The 20259-nt window shown below is 38.9% G+C and overlaps 1 protein-coding gene and 1 non-coding gene across 2 annotated transcripts; one reads left to right on the forward strand and one right to left on the reverse strand.

Annotated features, from left to right (window-relative positions):
- Positions 1–13115: 13115 nt before the first annotated feature.
- LOC138890961 (small nucleolar RNA R71) lies at positions 13116–13221 on the reverse strand. Its single transcript, XR_011407323.1, has one exon. It is a non-coding gene; the product is annotated as a small nucleolar RNA R71 (small nucleolar RNA).
- A 533-nt stretch (positions 13222–13754) lies between these two features.
- On the forward strand, positions 13755–14801 carry LOC138890013 (uncharacterized). Its single transcript, XM_070173364.1, has 3 exons — positions 13755–13916; positions 14102–14345; positions 14503–14801. The coding sequence occupies exons 1-3, from the start codon at positions 13755–13757 to the stop codon at positions 14799–14801; spliced, it is 705 nt and encodes a 234-aa protein (XP_070029465.1).
- Positions 14802–20259: the final 5458 nt, after the last annotated feature.

Raw genomic sequence — 20259 nt, forward strand, 5'->3', positions numbered from 1 at the left:
CAAAACATCACTTGTATGGAAAAATTTTAAACATGATAAAGTCAATGAACATATATGTAAAATATGTAAGCAAACTTTTGCTCACACCAAAAGTGGTGGGACGGGGGGTGGGGGTGGGGGGGTTAAGTAGGCACTTAATTAGGGACTACAAATCTTTATGGATACAAGCTAAAATAGAAGCCAAAATTCTACCGGATCCTAGCATCAGCACTAGCACTCATAGTGGATCTGGCGGGGGTTCTAATTTTTTTACAACAGCAGCTTGACCATGCTTCGGGTACTATTTTATGCCCTTATAACAAAGATAGAGATTGTGAGAACTTAGTAAAAATGGTGGCTATCTGTGGTTTACCTTTTACTTTTCCTTCTGACCCTGCTTTTGTGCATTATATACAAGAAACTTATAATCCTTCTTTTCAAGGTTTTCCTAAGACCACGGTTAGAAATGATGTTTTTAAATTTCAAACCGAATATCTTCAGTATATTCGTTGTGTATTTTTTCAGTTAGATTGTAAAGTGTCTATCACATCTGATATAGGTCGCAGTCCTAATGGTTGTGATTATTTAACTGTAACATGTCATTGGGTTGATCATCAATAGAACATTGAAAAACGTATTATTGGTTATAAATTTGTTGATTCAAAATACACTGGAGCATATATTGAAATTACTATTCTACAAATACTTTATTTTTATGGACTCATTGATAAAGTTTTAACTATCACCTTAGATAATGCTTCTGCTAACACAACCACAACAACTAGCTTAAAACTAGACTTTGTCCAATTAATCCAGCAATTTTTCATGTTAGATGTGCATGCCATATTTTTAACTTGGTTGTAAAAGATGATATTAATTTATTTTTTGATGCTTCTAGTAAAATACAACCTGCTTGCGGCTATATTTTTCGTACTAATAAAGCGAGTAGACTTCGTGAATTTTCTCGACAATGTGTTAGTGTTAATCTTCCATATAGAAAAGTTCCAAAATATTTTTTTTCTAGGTGAAATTCTACTTATGAAATGCTTAAAGTTACTTATGATTATCGGGTGCCTATACAAAAGGTATTTAATATGCGTAAAGGTATCCTCGCTGATCAAATTGTTGATTTTGATTGGGATGAGATCAAAGAGCTTAAAATAATTTTAGAAATTTTTTATTATGCTACAAAATAATTTTCTGGTATATATCATCGTACTATTACACAAGTATTATGGTATATTTGTGGAATTTTTATTGTATTTGGTAAGTTGTAACGACCCGACTGGTCGTTTTGAGCTTTTGCATTTCGCTCGCTAGTTCTCAGGCATGACTAGCTCCGTGTGTTGCATTATGACTTATGTAAATCGTTAATTTTGGTTTTCAGGATAATCAGAATAGATTTGGAAGAATAATTTTCTAGGGTCCTTGCCAAAGGAGGAGTGACTTCATGAATGGTTGATCTAAGGAATGGTGATGACTTACTGCGTGTTTCATTTATCATTGGCAGTATACGAAAGTATTGGAATGAGGATTTGTTTGATAAGAGATTTATTATTGGTATTCGGTTATTTTGAGCAACTGCTGTGATTAAAAGTTATCACTACGACTGTTTGAATATGTGATATATCATGTAATTACATCTGAGGCTGTATGAATAGTTTGTTATAGCTTGTTCAGGCTTATTCAGAGTATAGATATGAGATTCTGATCTTGTAGATGATTTCAGAAGTGGAAATGTGGTTCTAAGGTTTATGGGCTAGGTTGAATTGCGAAATTTCAGTTACATTATGTTATCAGACCTATATGAGATAGGGTGATATGGGATCACCCCCGAGTATGTGCATGGTAAGGTTACACAGTAATTTGATGGGTTTTGGAACAACTTTAGGCATGTTCGAGGACGAACGTATGTTTAAGTGGGGGAGAATGTAACGACCCAACCGGTCGTTTTGAGCTTTTGCATTTCGCTCGCTAGTTCTCAGGCATGACTAACCCCGTGTGTTGTATTATGACTTATGTAAATCGTCAGTTTTGGTTTTCAGGATAATCGGAATAGATTTGGAAGAACAATTCTCAGTTTGAAGCTTTAAATTTGAAAAGTTATGACCATTATACGAGAGGTTGTCCGGAAGAGTTGGAGAAGGCTGTTGGAAAAATTTGTTCTACGCGATCGCGGGGGAATGGCCGCGATTGCATAGGGTAAAAGAAGTTCTGGAAAATTTTGTGCTTCGCTATCGCATTAGTTTGTCTGCGATAACATAGAGTAAATGCATGGGCAGATTATAAAATATTCTATTTCGAGGATTACGGCCAATTTTGCATTTTTGGAGCTATGGAGCTCGGATTAAGGCGACATTTGAAGGGATTTTCAAAGGATTGATTGGGGTAAGTGTTCATCACTCAAATTTGGTTAAATCTCATGATTATGTCTTGATTCTTATCATTTAATTTGGGAATTTGGGGGTGAAAATTGGGAAAATGGATGAAGGATTGGAGAGAGTTGATTTTGCGGATTTGGATGGCCATTTGATATGGGTAGACTCGTGAGCGAATGGGTTTTCTAGTTTTGTGATTTTTATCGGATTCCGAGACGTGGGCTGGGGGCCGGGTTTGAGCCAATTTCAAGATTTTTGAGTTAATACGATTATTTTCGCTTGGGCTTTGTTCCTTTAGCGTATATTGATAATAATATACTGATTTTAGTTAGATTTAGAGCTTTTGGAGGCCGATTCGAGAGGCAAAGGCATCACGGGCTAGAGTTTGGACCGATTTGAGGTAAGTAATGATTGTAAATGTTGTCCTAAGGGTATGAAACTCTGGATTTCACATTGTTGTGCTACTTTGAGGTGACGCACATGCTAGGTGACGATCGTGGGGTTGTGCACCGTTGGGGATTGTGACTTGGTCCATCCCTATGACTGTTAAGTCGCGTATTTGATTGAAAATTGTTTGATATCATTGTGTTTTGGAAATTATTACCATGTTTTGGGTTGAATGCCATATTTGGGCCTCCTGCCAACTATTTTGGATACTTGGGGGATTTTTACTACTATTCCTCACTGTTTTGACTGAGTATTTGTACTCAGTCATGTTGTATTCTACTATTTTTCATAACTCAGCTATATTTACTCAGTTTTGATATTTTAAATGATATTTTGGTCTGAGCATCATGTTTTATTATTGCCCGAGTGGCTTGAGAGATTTTGGACTGAGTAAGGCTTAAGGCCTGTGTTATGAGGATATTATGGGATCGGGCTGCATGCCGCAGCAGTGTGGTACTGATTTATGATTATGAGGTAGATGACCTAATTTGTTACGCCAGCAGGTGGCTTGATATGAGGCCAAGAGCCTATTTGATTATGCCACGAGATGACTTGTTATTGCTCTTGGGCCATAAGGAGCCCCTCCCGGAGTCTGTACACCCCCAGTGAGTGTGGGTACCCAGTGTGAGTGATATGATGTAGCCCGAGGGGCTGTTGTTGTTTCATATTATAGCCCAAGGGGTTGTTCTTGATCCATGTTTTGCCCGAGGGATGGTTCTTGATTCATGTTATGCCCGAGGGATGGTTCTTGATTCATGTTATGCCCAAGGGCTGATTACGAGTGATTATGAGGTAGCCCTAGGGGCTAGTTCTGTTGATATTATGCTCAAGGGGCAGTTTATGGTAAATGTTTTGCCCGAGGGGGTGTTTACGTTTCTATCATTTTTACTCACTGTTTTATCACTCGTTTGAAACTATTGAAGGTTGTTTTAAAGGGTTTTACTGAAATTGAGCTTGATTTATGAAGCAAATGATTTCTGTACTATGTTGGAAATGTGTTGCATTTGTTGTAGCGAAAGAACTATTTGGGGCTTGATTTCCATCGTGATTGGATGTATGGCCCCGAGTTGTGGGTGTGTTGAAGGATCTTTTCATGATTACCTAGTTGGGAAGTGAAGTAGATTTCACATTGTGATATGACGGTGGAAAGGTATAAAGAGATATTGGTTTGAGGCGAAGCAGGTGGGTTATCTCATGCGTAGTGTTATGAAGTTTGTGTGATGCTTATGTTGTTTGTTGGAAGATCTCTTTTACCAGTGAAATATATGTGTTGCAATTTGAATTTGGGTCTCTTAAGAGAGTGGGCTTGACTGTTACGAGGGTGAATGCGAGATTTGCAGAAAATTTGAAGTACTAGATGGTCTATGTTACACGAGCTTATAAAGGATTGAGTTTAATCTCACTATGGTATTATGGAAGTAATATGATATATGCATTAGGAGTTATTGTGTGTTTTGATCTATGACTTTGAGCCAAATGGCAGAGTCTGCTATTGATTAGTTGATTGCACAGTTATGTGCTATGTTGGTTCTAGTTTGAGGCATACTGGTAAATCAGTTATGGCTCACGGAAGTTGAGACCGAGGATGGCTCGAGTAAAGTAAATTTCAATAAAGGTTATGTTATGTTTATGGGTGTATGAGAATCACTGAATGACTTGAGTTGTTATTGGTAAAGGATGTACGGTGCATAGAACAGAAAGTTGCTTGGTTGCTTTAAGGTTAGGTTATATTCTGCAGTGTCGGAGTGCTTATGGGGCATAGGTCGTCCGTTCCGTTTGATCGGTCTAATTGCGGTTTGAGTAGAGTGAGTGACTCTCAAGAATGGTTCTAATGGGTTCAAGATTTTTCGTGTAATAATTGGAGATTTTTAGGTTGTATATTTGGCTTGAAACTGATGTTTGCATTGGAGGGTGTCAAGACTTGTGACATTTCTATATCAATTTTGGGTTTCTATATATCAGTATCAGGAAGGTAAAGGTAATGGCTTTGGATTCACAGGAAGTCTATTCAGGGTAGGTATTTTGAATGTTATGCTTTTGAGAATATTTAAGAGAGTATTCAGCGGCTTATGAGCCTTAGACGGTGTGATTTTATGCTTGGGTCTCGTGTGGTGAGTCTGGGTTGAGGAATTGTAGTATTCCAGCAAGGAGAAGTATCAATTTGAAGGTAATTTAGAAGAAACTTGGAGAAATAGGACAGTCTGGTAGTGGGTCAGATCGGCATGGTAAGGGTTATGATTAGTTCTTTGGGTGCTTACGAGGTAATGAGTTTCTACAGTTGTTTCGCAGCAGTGCTCTTGGGTTTTAGTAGCCTGCGTAGCTTGGTTGAGTTCGAAGGATTCAGTCCTGACGGTTTAGTTTTGTGCAAATGGAATTCGGAGAGTTCTTGATGGTTTCTACCATAGTTAGAGATGTATATTTTCTACGAGCGTGAGGAGCATGGGATGTATAGTAATTTTATTCTAGATGGCATCACTGGAAAGTTCTTGGCTAGTTGAGTACGTAGTTGCTTGTGGCTCGGAATTGATATGAAGTTCTCATGTTTATCTTAGGATGGTATGGTATATGCTCTATGTTGTTTGAGATTTGCATGTGTAAGGTCACGGTTCAGTTTTGAAAAGAAGGTCACAAATTCTTAGGTAGCATGGACAGTTTCAGATGACTAGATAAATGATATCACTGATTGGTGTGGCTTGATGAGGGTATACGCTTTAGAAAGGGCAAGTTATTTGAATTGAGGATACTTGATTAGTATTGCGACACTCTCTTGTTGGATCAACTGCTGATATTCGAGTTTGCTTGGGGGCACAGAAGAACTATATGAGTACCTCTCATGGAATGATTGGGTATAAGGAGTGTGTTGTATATTTGGACGGTGGAGTTGGTATCGGATATGGTGATTTGCGTGCTGTATGGATTTGGAGATTAGGAGTCCGTATAAATAGGTTAGGTCGTGGTTGTGGACCGCATATATCGGTCTTGTGTGGTAACTATTGGAGGTTTGGAGACCAGAGAGGATCTTTGTTGCTTAGTATGCTAGATTTTAGAGTGATATAGGGTATGGACTGGTTGTCTCTATGTCGTGTTATTCTGGGCTATTGCGCTAGGATGGCAACGTTGGCTATGTTGGGAATGCCATGGATTGAGTGGCAGGGTTCGATGGAGTATGTTCCCAGTAGGGTGGTTTCATTTTTAAAGACCCAACGGATGGCTGGGAAGGGCCGTGTTTCTTATTTGGCCTTTGTGATGGATGTTAGTGCAGAGACTCCTACCATTGATTCAATTCCGGTGGTGAGGGATTTTTCGGATGTGTTTCCTACTACCGGGCATGTCGCCGGACAGGATTGTTGATTTCGGTATTGATTTGGTTCCAGGCACCGTATCGTATAGCACCGGCCGAGTTAAAGGAGTTAAAGGAGCAGCTTCAGGAACTCCTTGATAAGGGGTTCATTGATAGGCCAATAGGGAGGTGTGAGCTACATCGAGTCGGCTTGGTTGACTCCGAATTGTATTGTTGAGGGATGTATTGATTCGATTGTTATTGAGTTTATTAGTGATCTAGGAGTTACATTTCCGTGTTGCGAGGCGTTAGGATTTGTTGGTTATAGGCACATGTGGTGTGGTTTTATTGGGGTCTCTCAGTGGGATTCGAGCGGGAAGAGTATTGGGTATTGCTCGGCGGATAGCACAGCGGTTTTTTCCATTCGGGTTTGAGTAATTTTATGTCAATTGCTTCTCCGTGGTTATGATGATTTGCTTTGGTTCTAGACATCAAATTGCGTGTGGTTGTCGATTTTGAGCATAGTGACTTGAGGTGTTTCATGTGGACCAGTGTTTGGATAGGGTCGCGCATTGCAGCAAAGTTATGTGGAGGTATGACCCTTCGGGTTGTATTCGTGTGTTCTGTTTCTACGACGTGTGATGGGTTTTCAACATTGTTTTGTGGTGGTACTGGTGAGCTTGCGGTACAGATCTTTCATTTGAGTCATTTTTTCATGAATTGAGTACGTTCGGATTGTTGCTTATTGGTGTGCGGATTGCACGAGTTGTGGCTTTAGATTGTATGGATGTGTCATGTCACCAAAGTAGCTGTGTTGGATTAAATGAGATCGTCGGGTTCTAAATTGAATACAAATGGATTTGGTTTCAGCATGTTGGACGGATAATATCGATGTTCGTCTCAGAAATTTTCTAGGGTCCTTGCCAAAGGAGGAGTGGCTTCATGAATGGTTGATATGAGGAATGGTTATGACTTACTGCGTGTTTCATTTATCATTGGCAGTATACGAAAGTATTGGAATGAGGCTTTGTTTGATAAGAGATTTATTATTGGTATTCGGTTATTTTGAGCAATTGCTGTGATTAAAAGTTATCACTACGATTGTTTGAATATGTGATATATCATGTAATTACATCTGAGGCTGCATGAATAGTTTGTTACAGCTTGTTCGGGCTTATTCAGAGTATAAATATGAGATTCTGATATTGTAGATGATTTCAGAGGTGGAAATGTGGTTCTAAGGTTTATGGGCTAGGTTGAATTGCGAAATTTCAGTTACATTATTTTATCAGACCTATATAAGATAGGGTGATGTGGGATCACCCCCGGGTATATGCATGGTAAGGTTACACAACAATTTGATGGGTTTTGGAACAACTTTGGGCACGTTCGAGGATGAACGTATGTTTAAGTGGGGGAGAATGTAACGACCCAACCGGTCGTTTTGAGCTTTTGCATTTCGCTCGCTAGTTCTCGGGCATGACTAACCCCCTGTGCTGTATTATGACTTATGTAAATCGTCAGTTTTGGTTTTCAGGATAATCAGAATAGATTTGGAAGAACAATTCTCAGTTTAAAGCTTTAAATTTGAAAAGTTATGACCATTATACGAGAGGCTGTCCGGAAGAGTTGGAGAAGGCTGTTGGAAAAATTTGTTATACGCGATCGAAGGGGAATGGCCGCGATCGCATAAGGTAAAAGAAGGGCTGGAAAATTTTGTGCTTCGCTATCGCATTAGTTTGCCTGCGATAACATAGGGTAAATGCCTGGGCAGATTATAAAGAACTCTATTTCGAGGATTTCGGCCATTTTTGCATTTTTGGAGCTATGGAGCTCGGATTGAGGCAATTTTTGAAGGTATTTTCAGAGGATTGATTGGGGTAAGTGTTCATCACTTAAATTTGGTTAAATCTCATGATTATGTCTTGATTCTTATCATTTAATTTGGGAATTTGGGGTGAAAATTGGGAAAAATGGAGGAAGGCTTGGAGAGTTGATTTTGGGGATTTGGATGGCCATTTGATGTCAGATTTTGGTGAATTTGATATGGGTAGACTCATGAGCGAATGAGTATTCCAGTTTTGTAATTTTTATCGGATTCCGAGACATGGGCCCAGGGACCGAATTTGAGCCAATTTCGGGATTTTTGAGTTAATTCGATTATTTTCGCTTGGGCTTTGATCTTTTAGCGTATATTGATAATAATATACTGATTTTGGTTAGATTTGGAGAATTTGGAGGTCGGTTCGAGAAGCAAAGGCATCGCGGGCTAGAGTTTGGACAGATTTGAGGTAAGTAATGATTGTAAATAATGTCCTGAGTGTATGAAGCCCCAGATTTCACATTGTTGTGCTACTTTGAGGTGACCCACACGCTAGGTGACGAGCGTGGGGTCGTGCACCATTGGGGATTATGACTTGGTCCGTCCCGTATGATTGTTAAGTCGTGTATTTGATTGAAAACTTTTTGATATCATTGTGTTTTGGAAATTATCTGAATGCCATATTTGGGCCTCGTACCAACTATTTTGGATCTTAGGGGATTTTTACTACTATTCCTCACTGTTTTGACTGAGTACAGACTTCATATTTTTACTATTTCCTGAGTGGCATGAGAGATTTCGGACTGAGTGAGGCTGAGGGCCTGTTGTGAGGATATTATGGGATCGAGCTGTGTGCCACAACAGTGTGGTACTGATTTATGATTATGAGATCGATGGCCTAATTTGATACGTCACGAGGTGGCTTGATATGTGGCTGAGAGCCTGTTTGATTATGCCATGAGATGGCTTGTTATTGTTCTTGGGCCGTAAGGGGCCCCTCCCGGAGTCTGTACACCCCTAGTGAGAGCGGGTACCCAGTGTGAGTGATATGATGTAGTCCGATGGGCTGTTGCTGTTTCATATTGTAGCCCAAGGGGCTGTTCTTGATCCATGTTTTGCCCGAGGGGCGGTTCTTGATTCATGTTATGCCCGAGGGGCTGATTACAAGTGATTGTGAGGTAGCCCAAAGAGCTGGTTCTGTTGATATTATGCCCGAGGGGCGATTTATGGTACATGTTTTGCCTGAGAGGATATTTGCTTTTCTATCATTTCTACTCACTGTTTTATCACTCGTTTGAAACTATTGAAGGTTGTTTTAAAGGGTTTTACTGAAACTGAGCTTGATTTACGAAGTAAATGATTTATGTACTGTTTTGGAAAGGTGTTGCATTTGATGTAACGTTATGACGTGGCTTACGTGTTTTCTTACTGCTCAGCTTTCATTTACTTTTATTACTTACTAAGTTGGCATACTCACATTACTCCCTGCACCTTCTGTGCAGATTCAAGTATTTCTGAATCCGGTAGTGAGTGTTGATTGCTCAGTGGCAGAGTCATTGGAGTTGGCAAGGAAGTTGTCCGACGTTCGCAGCCCTGCTCTTTTCCCTCTTGTATTCCTTAAATTGTTTTAGTATATTTTCAGACCTTAGTAGATGCTCGTGACTTGTGATACCCCGATGTCGGGCTTGTGTCTTTATTCCGCACTGTCCATTTAGACTTACATTATGAGATATCTGATTAATTAAAGGCTTAAAAATGATTGTTATTGATTAAATGGTTAATTCGGGAGTTGTGTCGGTTAGCCTAGTTTCACGATAGGTGCCACCGGGTCGGTTTTAGGGTCGTGACATACGTATAAAACAAATCCAACTTATGCACCGGCTATTAGTGAAATGATTTCAAAATTTCAAAATTATTTTTTTCCTATTCCCCAAGTTTATTTGATTTCTACTCTACTTAACCCATCTTTAAAATTAAGAGGTGCAAAGGGACTTGTTCATAAAATTTATGAGAATTTAGCAATTAAAGAAAATGAACAATCATCTCTCGAATACTGCCAAGCTAACATATATTGTTATGCTAGATCAATGTTTGATAAATATAAATCTATGGAAACAACAGGTGGTGAAACTTCTCCTTCTACTTCTAAGTCTAGAGCACAAGTTCTATGGGAAGATATGGATGATATAACAGGTTTTGATTCCTCTATTGATGATGAACTTGATTCTTATCTTAATCAAGGATTGGAAAGTATTAAAGACAAAGAAGGCAACAAACAACTTTTAGCATGGTGGGGGGAGCGTGGCAAGGCTTTTCCAAAACTTTCAATAATGGCCCGAGATATCCTGACTATTCAAGCATCATCAGTAGCATCAGAGAGTGCTTTTAGCGCGGAAAGATTTCAAATCGAATATCATAGACATTCATTAGCGGAGGATAGTCTAGATATTTCCGTATTATTCAGAGACTGGATTAATTTAGAAAGAAGAAATCTTGATTTTGAAAAATTAACCACTAGGGAAGAAGAAGAAGAATACAATGAGATACTTAGCACTGGGAGCGATGACAGCATGGAGCTCATGGAACATCAATCAACATACAATTCCAGAACAATGTCCGAGAGAAATTATAGATAAGTTACAAAGAATCTATATAGAAGCTTACAAATAATAGTATGATAATTTTTAATTGGCTACTAAGAGGCCTAGTTCAAAAAGAAACCTTCCTAGAGGGTGGCTGCGTATATTAGGTGCTCTTCAAAAGAATTATATTTGTATGTGAGATTTGAAATTTCTATTAATAAAATAAAAGACTCTAAGTGCTGAATCTTTTTTATGAATTGTCTTACATTCTTACTTAGTTACTTAATAGCTTGAAATTATATTAAATAAATTATAACTCTATTGTAATTACTAGAATATTTCATTACAAGTCTTTTGTTTTAATATTTTATAATTTTTTACTTAGTTTCCTAATTTCCATTTTAACATTTAAGTTTATTAAATAATTCGAAAAACTAGCCGTTACAAATTTTAAAAACTTAGTCATTGTCAAAAAACTAGCCATTTCCAAACTTAATAATGTAATTCTTCGAGTTAATAAAGAACCAATCGACCAGGATCGAGATCTTAAAACGAAAATGTGGTTTGTGGGCCGGTTTCAAGAAATAGCGTATCTCAAGCTTTAGGACTCGGAATCTGATGATTCAAAAACGAGATGAAAGATGGCAATCTGAACTATAATAAAAACTATTTACTCGTTCAAAACAAGTAAATATTGATGATGTACCGGTTCAAGGAAAGTTATGATCCTATGATAACAAAAAAACGAAATTAGATCAAGAAACATGTTCTTGAATGATCAAGAACTATACAATTCCTAAAGTCACCACTTGGAATCAATTAATGTGATAAAGAAACACCACACACAATTGAAAACAAGATAAGACTATCACCACCTTGATTGGAACCAAAAACAAGGATAAAGAAGACAAAATTGAGAAAAACACTCTATTGTAAATTAGGATAAAGCTCAAAAATGTGAATTGCATTCTACAAGGCAAGAGAACCCTTTATATAGGCCTAAAGTCTCTTCTTTGATGACTACAATTCCTATTTTAATAAGGAAATAAACTAACTAGACAAGGAAAGTAAAATCCCTATTCTATAAGGAAAAGAAACTAGAATCCTACTAAAAGGAAAATCCTTATTCTAAAAGGAATAAACTAAATCCTATTTTAAGAAGGAAAGGCTTGGCTTCTTGAAATCAATCTTGGGCTTCTTGGACTTCTTGAGCTTCTTGAAATTAAGTTGATCTATTTAGACTTGAGCTCTAAAACATGATCTTGGCCAAATTTAATGAAATTTAACATAGATTCTTCTTTTACATCATTTTCCCCTGGTTAAGAAAGATAACTAAAATAATAATGAAAGCTGAAAAGTGATTTGACATAACTAAAACCAGAAATACATAAGTCATATAAATACCAAAATTGATAGTACATAATCATAAGCTCTACGGAAAGTACACTTGAAATCTCAAAATACACCACTGCTTTGGAATGCAAATGAAAGTAATAAGGAAAGCAACAGAATGTGACTCTGAGGCATACGAACGAGAACATCAAGTATACCTTGAAGTCTCTACAGTAATCTCGAAATCAACTCACAAACGATCGACACGCTCAGAGGTACCTAGATCCGCAAAAAATATGTGGAAGTGAAGTATGAGTACACCACAAATGGTACCTAGTAAGTATCAAGACTAACCTCGGTAGAGTAATGACAAGGTTCAAGTCAAGATACTTATTAGACATATAGCCTGTGCAGAATATCAATATAATACTAACAACAAAAAGTAAAATCAATAAATGTCAACAAGGAGTAAACATGTGATAACACAATAGTTCAACCAAAAATAAGTAAAATACAAGGTGACATCAGGTAAGGAAACAATTATATGTTCAAATCATCAAGCCATTCCAACACAAGAATAACAACAATAATCACCCCGAGGTACCACACCTAATAATCATAAATCATCCTTATGATGCGCGCGTGAGCTTCAGTACAAAAAAAATTCTTAGTGTAGTCAATTTTATCTATACCCAATCTTTACATTAAAATGTTAACGTTTGTTGACTTGGTTGCACAGGTGCATGCCTAAAAACTCATCAAAAACTGGTGAAGTATTTGAAACATTATCATATCCTGAGAACGTTTTCAAGGCCTTGAATTGGGCCAACCGGAACAACAAACAACTGAACACTTCGAGACAGAAATGGGAGATCACGAAGAGAACCCAGTTGTACCAATAGCGCCAGTGGCACCTCTTGTGCCAGAGGCAGCTCTCTATGACTGGGCACAACCCACAACTGAAAATCTGGCCACCTCGATTTTAGTCCTGCAGATACAGGCTGAATCATTCCAAATCACGAATAATATGTTGCACTTGTTGCAAAACAAGGGACTATTTTCGGGGTCACAAGTCGAAGATCCTCAACAGCACTTGAAGAATTTCCTTTCAATCTGCAAAACCCAAAGGCAGCCCAACGTAACTCCGGAAGCAATCAAGTTGTTATTGTTTCTATTCTCAGTGACAGGAGCTGCCCAGACCTGGCTAAACTCACTCCCCATAAATTCCATAACAACTTGGGAGGAGTTAGTCAAGCAATTCGTGAACAAGTTCCACCCACCCAACAAAACCGCTCAACAAATTGATGAAATTTTGAGTTTTAAACAGAGACCAATGGAGACACTGCAAGAAACATGGGAACGATTCAAGGGGATACTGGTTATATGTCCGCACCATAGAATTCCAGATCTGATATTGGGGCAGTGGTTTTACATGGATTGTCAGATAGCGTGAAGAACATTGTTGATACTTCAGCTGATAGAGCATTTTTTAGGAAAACATGGAGAGAAGGCCAGGGTCTACTTGACAAGAAGGCACAGAATTCAGGATGTATAACCAGTAATGCACCTATCACTCTAGTGGTGCACTCAGTACCCTTAGATCCATCCAACTCTATGGCTAAAAATATGGCCACCTTATTGACACAGATGAGCATACTCACCAAAAAGGTGGAAGAGTCAGGGCATAAGCAGCAGGTACATATTGTAGATACTACCAATGGGGGCTTGTGCACATCGTGCATCAGTCAGCCAATTGGTAACCAGTGGAATACAAAACATGATCATCATCACAATCCTGAAGACATGAAGTATGTGTCGAATTATGGAGGCCAGAGACTGGGGGTCAAAATTGGGACCAGCAGAATCAGTATTACAGGCCAGCCCAGCCACAGTTCAACAATGGGAACATGGGAGGAATGAGACCCCCTAATAATATGGCACCTTACCCAAGGCCACATGGATATAATAATCAGAATCAGCAGCAGGGGTATCACCCTCCTCAGCAGCAGCATGGTGGAAGGCAAGAAGAAGGGTTTGCTAGACTTGAAGCAATGATGCAACAAGTTATTGGGTCTAATGCGAAGATTAGTGAGAGAGTAGATGCACATGATTCAGCGATCAAGAACATTGAAATGCAGATGGGCTAAATTTCAATGTCTCTGAACAATCATCCTCATGGGACACTACCTACATACACCCAGATAAATCCAAAAGATCAAGGCCCGAGTAGCTGATAGTGGTGAGTCTACATAATGGCAGAGATTTGGATGCAAAGCAATAGAGGGCTCGAGAAACTAGACAGGCTGAGACACTCATACCAGTGCCCATTGAGTTGGATGCGTCAACAAAACTGACAGAGGCGACAGTCCAGCCTGCCCAGGAAGAAAATAACATTCAGATTGAGACCGAGAAAGATGCTGAGACAACCCAGGAACCAGTAGTTGAGGTGGAAGCTGATAAAGATCAATCCCAAATGATTGGGAAGAAGAGACCGCCTGCACCTTTTCCTCAGAGGAATACAAGAAGTTCTTGAAGATGCTGAAACAAATCCTGGTAAATATTCCATTGATTGATGCTTTGAAAGAGATGCCTGGGTATGCAAAAATGATGAAAGACTTGATGTCCCAAAAATTTGATTTCCAAGACTTGCCACAGTTACTCTTACTTAGACCTGTAGTGCAGTGGTGACTAGACCAATTGTAGAAAAGTTGTCTGACCCAGGGAGCTTTACAATTCCATGCACTATTGGTAATTTTGTTTTTGCTAAGGCACTGTGTGATTTAGGGGCCAGCATAAATCTTATGCCCCTGGAGATTTATAAGAGGTTGGGTACTGGAAGAGCTAGACCCACCTCTATGTTGTTGTCGTTGGCTGACAGGACTGTAAAGCGACCCTCAGGTATCCTGGATGATGTGTTGATTCAGGTAGGGAAATTTGTGTTCCCTGTAGATTTTTGTGATCTTAGACTACAAAGTAGATGAAGAGATTCCCATAATTTTGGGAGGCCGTTCTTAGCCACTGGGAGAGCTCTCATTGATTGTGAGACTGGGGAGCTCAATATGAGATTGAATGACGAAGAGATAACATTCAATGTGCAAAAATCTATGAGGCGACCAAGTGAATTCGCCAATTGCTCTCTTATTGATGTCGTGGATGTAATCGTAGAGACTGATGATGAGATGCTAACTATTGAGGACCCTCTTACTGCATGTCTGATGAATTTAGATGAGGTAAATGGAGAAGAACAGGCAGAATGGGTGATGGCATTAGAGGGTAGAGGGTTCTGAGATAGACCTTTGGAATTTGAGCCCTTGCACTTGGAAAATAGAGAAACTCCTCCAGCCAAGTCATCCATCGAAGAACCACCAAAGCTGGAATTGAAGCCATAGCCCAACCATCTCAGGTATGAGTTCCTTGGACCTGACTCCACATTACCTGATATTATCTCATCTAATTTATTAGATATGCAGGCACAACAACTCTTGCAGGTACTAAAGGAGTGTAAGACTGCCCTTGGGTGGACCATGGAAGACATAAAGGGGATCAGTCCAGCCTACTGTATGCACAAAATTCTCCTGGAAGAAGGATACAAACCTTCCAGGGAACACCAAAGAAGGTTGAACCCCAACATAAAGGAAGTAGTGAAGAAAGAAGTGATAAAATGGTTAGATGCGGGAATCATTTTCCCAATATCTGACAGCAGCTGGGTTAGCCCGGTTCAGTGTGTACCTAAAAAGGGTGGCATGACGGTAGTTAAAAATAATAACAATGAGCTGATCTCTACGAGAACCGTCGTGGGCTGGAGAATTTGCATGGATTACAGAAAGTTAAATCTAGCCACCCGGAAAGACCACTTCCCACTTCCCTTCATTGATCAGATGTTAGACAGATTGGCAAGGAGGTCGCGTTTCTGTTTTCTGGATGGGTACTCAGGATACAATCAGATCTCCATTGCACCAGAGGACAGGGAGAAGACTTCCTTCACGTGCTCGTATGGCATTTATGCCTTTATGAGGATGCCCTTTGGGCTATGCAATGCACCCGCCACATTCCAAAGGTGTAGATGGCCATATTCACTAATATGGTAGAGGATATAATGGAGGTGTTCATGGATGACTTCTCCATAGTGGGGAACTCATTCGATGAGTGACTGATAAATCTGACTCGTGTGCTGAAAATGTGTATTGAGACTTGTCACACCTCCTTTTTACCTACACCCCCGAGAAGGGATATAGCATAAGGGAGTTTTTCCAATTAAAGGACAATCGAAACGGGATTTATTTTATTGATTCAGATTCAAAGTCTCCACTTGGGAGATTTATGGTGTCCCAAGTCACCGATTGAAATCCTGAATCGAGGAAAACATTGACTTTGTTTTAACAATCCGCGAACCAGAAATCCGGGTAAGGAATTCTGTTAACCTGGGAGAAGGTGTTAGGCATTCCCGAGTTCCGTGGTTCTAGCACGATCGCTCAACTGTTATATTTGGCTTAATAATCTAATTTTAGAACATTTTTAACCTATGTGCAATTTTAACCTTTTAATAACTTTTAATTGATTTTTAAAGAAGATTGAACGTCGTTTAAAACATTCCTTTGGATTGCGCCACATGAAATGCACCCACAATCTGGAGCATATCTTATTCAATGTTTTAAGATTTAATTTGGGTCACATGAAATGCGCACCTGAGTTTAAGAAAGTAAAAATTATTAAGTAATGCGCCCTAAAGCAACTACGCGTTTTAACTTTGTGAGGGCCATGGAAAATTCGCTAAATGGTGCACCTCGATTCTAATTTCAAAGGATGTTTGAACTACTCTTTCAAGGGCCATAAAATGTATGTTTGGCTAATTTGGCACACATAAACTAATTAATGAGCGTAAGTAATTGATTAAAAGGCATAAAGGAGTTTCTATTTATTTTAAGTCAATGTTTGAGTTAAACTTTAATAGCTAATGAGCTAACAATAGACAAAGCCGATGCTAAATTGCTGAAAGGCATGGGTATAGTTGTAGACCAATGACTGGCTGCCCAGCACCAGACAACTGGGCTCAATCCTGAAGCCCAAACCGATAGTCTAATTGCAGAAGTCGAAATCGATCACAACTGGGCCATTGATGGTAGCCCAATCTCAAGATCTGAAGCTAAGACTTGAAGTAAAATATATTGTGATGGAGATTTTAGAGTTTGAACAAACACCAACGTCCTCAAGCCAATACAGAACACATTCTGGATGCTAACATACATGTTGAAATGAAGCTACAGTTCCTGATTATCAACAGCTCATATGCAGGTCCTTTCATCATTGAAAACTACCAAATCGAACTTCCAGCAAGAAGAAAACAATTTAAAGTTTCAGAAAGACTTCATTTATTACTAATCAACAATTTAAAGTCACCAATGGACTTGGAGCTGCCTAACTATAAACCTGGAAAAGAAAACAAACACAAGCTGATTTCACTTAAATCAAGTAAGAGACTTTCCTGTATTGTAACATAGCACACTTCATGCTCAAAGAACAACCAATCTTATACATCATAAAATCAGAATTACTACTAATCAATATTGAAACTAAATAGGGGCTTCAATAGAGTATTACAACCATTCGAATCAACTAACAAAATACAGTAACATGCAATGACTTTGTTCAAACACTTAAACCAAAATTTGGAAGAGGTAAATAGCCACAAGTTAATCAACAAAGCACACATGAGTACAGAACCTAATAATCAGAAATAGACTTCCATAAAACATGGTATCATCAGCATTCCCATTCCCATTTCAACATGTCATTTGAGGTCAAATGAGTACCTGGGAACAAGGGGAAAGCAAGAAAGGGTAAGGATCAGTAGGCAGCAGCAACAGGAATTTACCTAGATTTAACAAAATAGCAACGAAATCAGTCCAGAAGAGATGAACTAATTCCCCAGCTCAAAGCAAGGCTTTCATTACCCAATGTTCAAACCATTTTGAACCTTAGATAGGATCAGGTATTCTTTCAGCAGTAAAAGAAACAAACTCCAAAAGTTCTAATCATGATTTCAATGCAACAGTGATTTTCAGCTCTTAGATCTTCTAATTCTGCCTTGAATGACAAGGAAGAGATGCCTTTATAGGCAAGCAAATAGGGCAAACCCAAGGAGATACATTTTTGTCATTCAGTCCCTTTTTAGTTTCCATCTTAGCTTAAACACCCCTAATTTAAATTCAGTTTTTTGCAGAGTAGTCCCCTCCCCAGCTTCCTAGAAGCTTTCTAGACAGTTACAAGTAGATTCTCTCACTAAGACTACCCAAACTAACCCTCATACCCCTGTTATTTACCTTAAACCCCAAATGAGTCATGGGTCGAATTGACCCGGTGGTTTAATCAAGTGAACGGGCTGCCCTTCCTTTATATATGGGTCAGACCCAAAGCACAAATAGCTGAATGAACCCAACTAAATTGGTAACAACAAAGATAACACACAAACGATTTCTTAACTAACCCAATTAATAGACCAGAATAAACTAATTAAACTATACTAATGAGGCCAACATAAAACAGGAGAAAATCATAGGCTTGACTATAACCTTAATAAAACTCAATAAATCAAGAACACACATATTTTTTTAAAGGGACTTGAAAGAAAAAATAATAGAGGGAACAAAAAACAATTCAAAACATCGGCAGATAGGTCAAGCCTTCAAACAGAGAAAAAGAGAAGAAAAGAAGAGGGACGAAAAGGTGAACTAAAACATAATTGGTCACGCAGAGAGATAGAAACTCACCAATCAAACTCAAAATCGGACAAGCACAAAGAACTAAGCCAAACTTATGTCGATCTTTTGTTCTTTGTCAAGAACAACAGAGCAACATCTGTTTCGCCGAGTCCGAACCTCAAGGCTTGATAGAACAGCACTTCCCGAACATGCATGCTACCAGGATTGACAAAAAAAATGATTTTAAACTTTTGGGGAGGGCCTCAGATTCGAGATTCGCGGAGCTCCAGGCAGATTCGAAGGAAATTGGTCCGGGATTTAGAGAGAGGGGAGTGAGGGGGTCATGGGGTGTTGTTTTTGTGGTGTTTGGAGGTGGCACCGCCACCGGACGATGGTGGATTTAGGGGCGGCTCAGCTAGGGTTAGGATTGGGTTCTCTGATAGATGGGGGTGTTGGAACGATGAAATGAGGGGGGGTAGGGGTGTTAGGACATATATATATCAAGTTAAGGCTCAGTTCCAAGTCGTCTGATCATATGGGATCAACGGCTCAGATCAATATTGATCGAAACGACGTCGTTTCGTTTGGAGGGGATCCGGACCGGGTCAGGCATGGGTTGGGCCGGGTATTGGGTGGTTTCCGTTTGGATTGGGACTGTTGGATTGGGTTTGAGCCCAAATTTAAACCTTCTTTATTTCCTTCTTTTTCCTTTTCAATTCACAATTCTTTTCTTTTTTCAAAATTAAAATAAATCCTAAATTAATTAATAATTATTTTTAAACTAAATTATCCTACCCAATGGTATTTTTAATAATTAATTAAATCCTAAATTTAAAGAACAATTACACAATTTAAAATTAAAAATGTAAAAATGCCAGATGAATTATTTTTGTGATTTTCATTTTTATAAAACAAACTAATTTGTTAATTAATCTAAAAATATAAAATTAAATTCTAAATGCAGATGCAACATATTTTTGTATTTTTCATGGATTAACTGAAATAAACGTGCAGAGACAAATGCAAATAAGCAACAGAAAATGCCACGAAATCCAACAAAATTGCAAACACTAAAAAAAATTATTTTGTTTTGAATTTGTTGGAGTAATACATATAGGGAAAAAATCACGTGCTCACAGCTGCCCCTCTTTGCTCGGAAACACGAAGAGTTTTCGTACAAAGATAAGTGAGCGATTACGAGCGATTTGTGCCCATTTGAATACTCCGCGTGAAGCATTTTTGAAAGATTTGACCGCACCCTGCTTCTGAGGTTGCCTACATATCCTTGGCTAAAAAGGAATCAGGTCAGTGTAGTTCGGGAAGTTTTGGTAGCTGGGACTACCACGAAGCTGGGCTTAAACTGTTGTTGCTGCTGCTGCTACTGCTTACTGAACCCCCTTATTACACCATGATAAAATAAAAGAAGCTAGACTAGACTATGATCTATGGATTACAAAAGTCCTATCTATATTTTCAAGCTTGCTCTTATGTTTCTTGTTGCCTTGTTGTCCTCCATTCTCCCGGAGACATCCATTTGTTGCCACCATGAATTGTAAACTGAGATGTTTTCCCCTTCTTCAGGTGGGGCCTGACTGCTGAACTTGATATGTATTCTCATGCTATCCAGGCGGGCTCCTTACTTCAAAATGTGAATGTATTCCCATGCTATCCAGGCGGGCTCCTAACTGCCGACTTGAAATGCATTCCCTGCTATTCAGGCGGGCTCCTGACTTCAAAATAA

The sequence above is a fragment of the Nicotiana sylvestris genome, chromosome 4, assembly GCF_000393655.2.
Source record: "Nicotiana sylvestris chromosome 4, ASM39365v2, whole genome shotgun sequence".
NCBI classification, from domain to species: Eukaryota; Viridiplantae; Streptophyta; class Magnoliopsida; order Solanales; family Solanaceae; genus Nicotiana; species Nicotiana sylvestris.

What these genes read in the sequence shown, in the direction of transcription:
- LOC138890013 (XM_070173364.1), top strand. Translation starts at nt 13,755, where the DNA reads ATGGCACCTTACCCAAGGCCACATGGATATAATAATCAGAATCAGCAG. An exon ending in ATGCGAAGATTAGTGAGAGA is followed by an intron (nt 13,917 to 14,101) that starts GTAGATGCACAT and finishes GCAAAGCAATAG; the next exon opens with AGGGCTCGAGAAACTAGACA. An exon ending in TCCTCAGAGGAATACAAGAA is followed by an intron (nt 14,346 to 14,502) that starts GTTCTTGAAGAT and finishes CCTGTAGTGCAG; the next exon opens with TGGTGACTAGACCAATTGTA.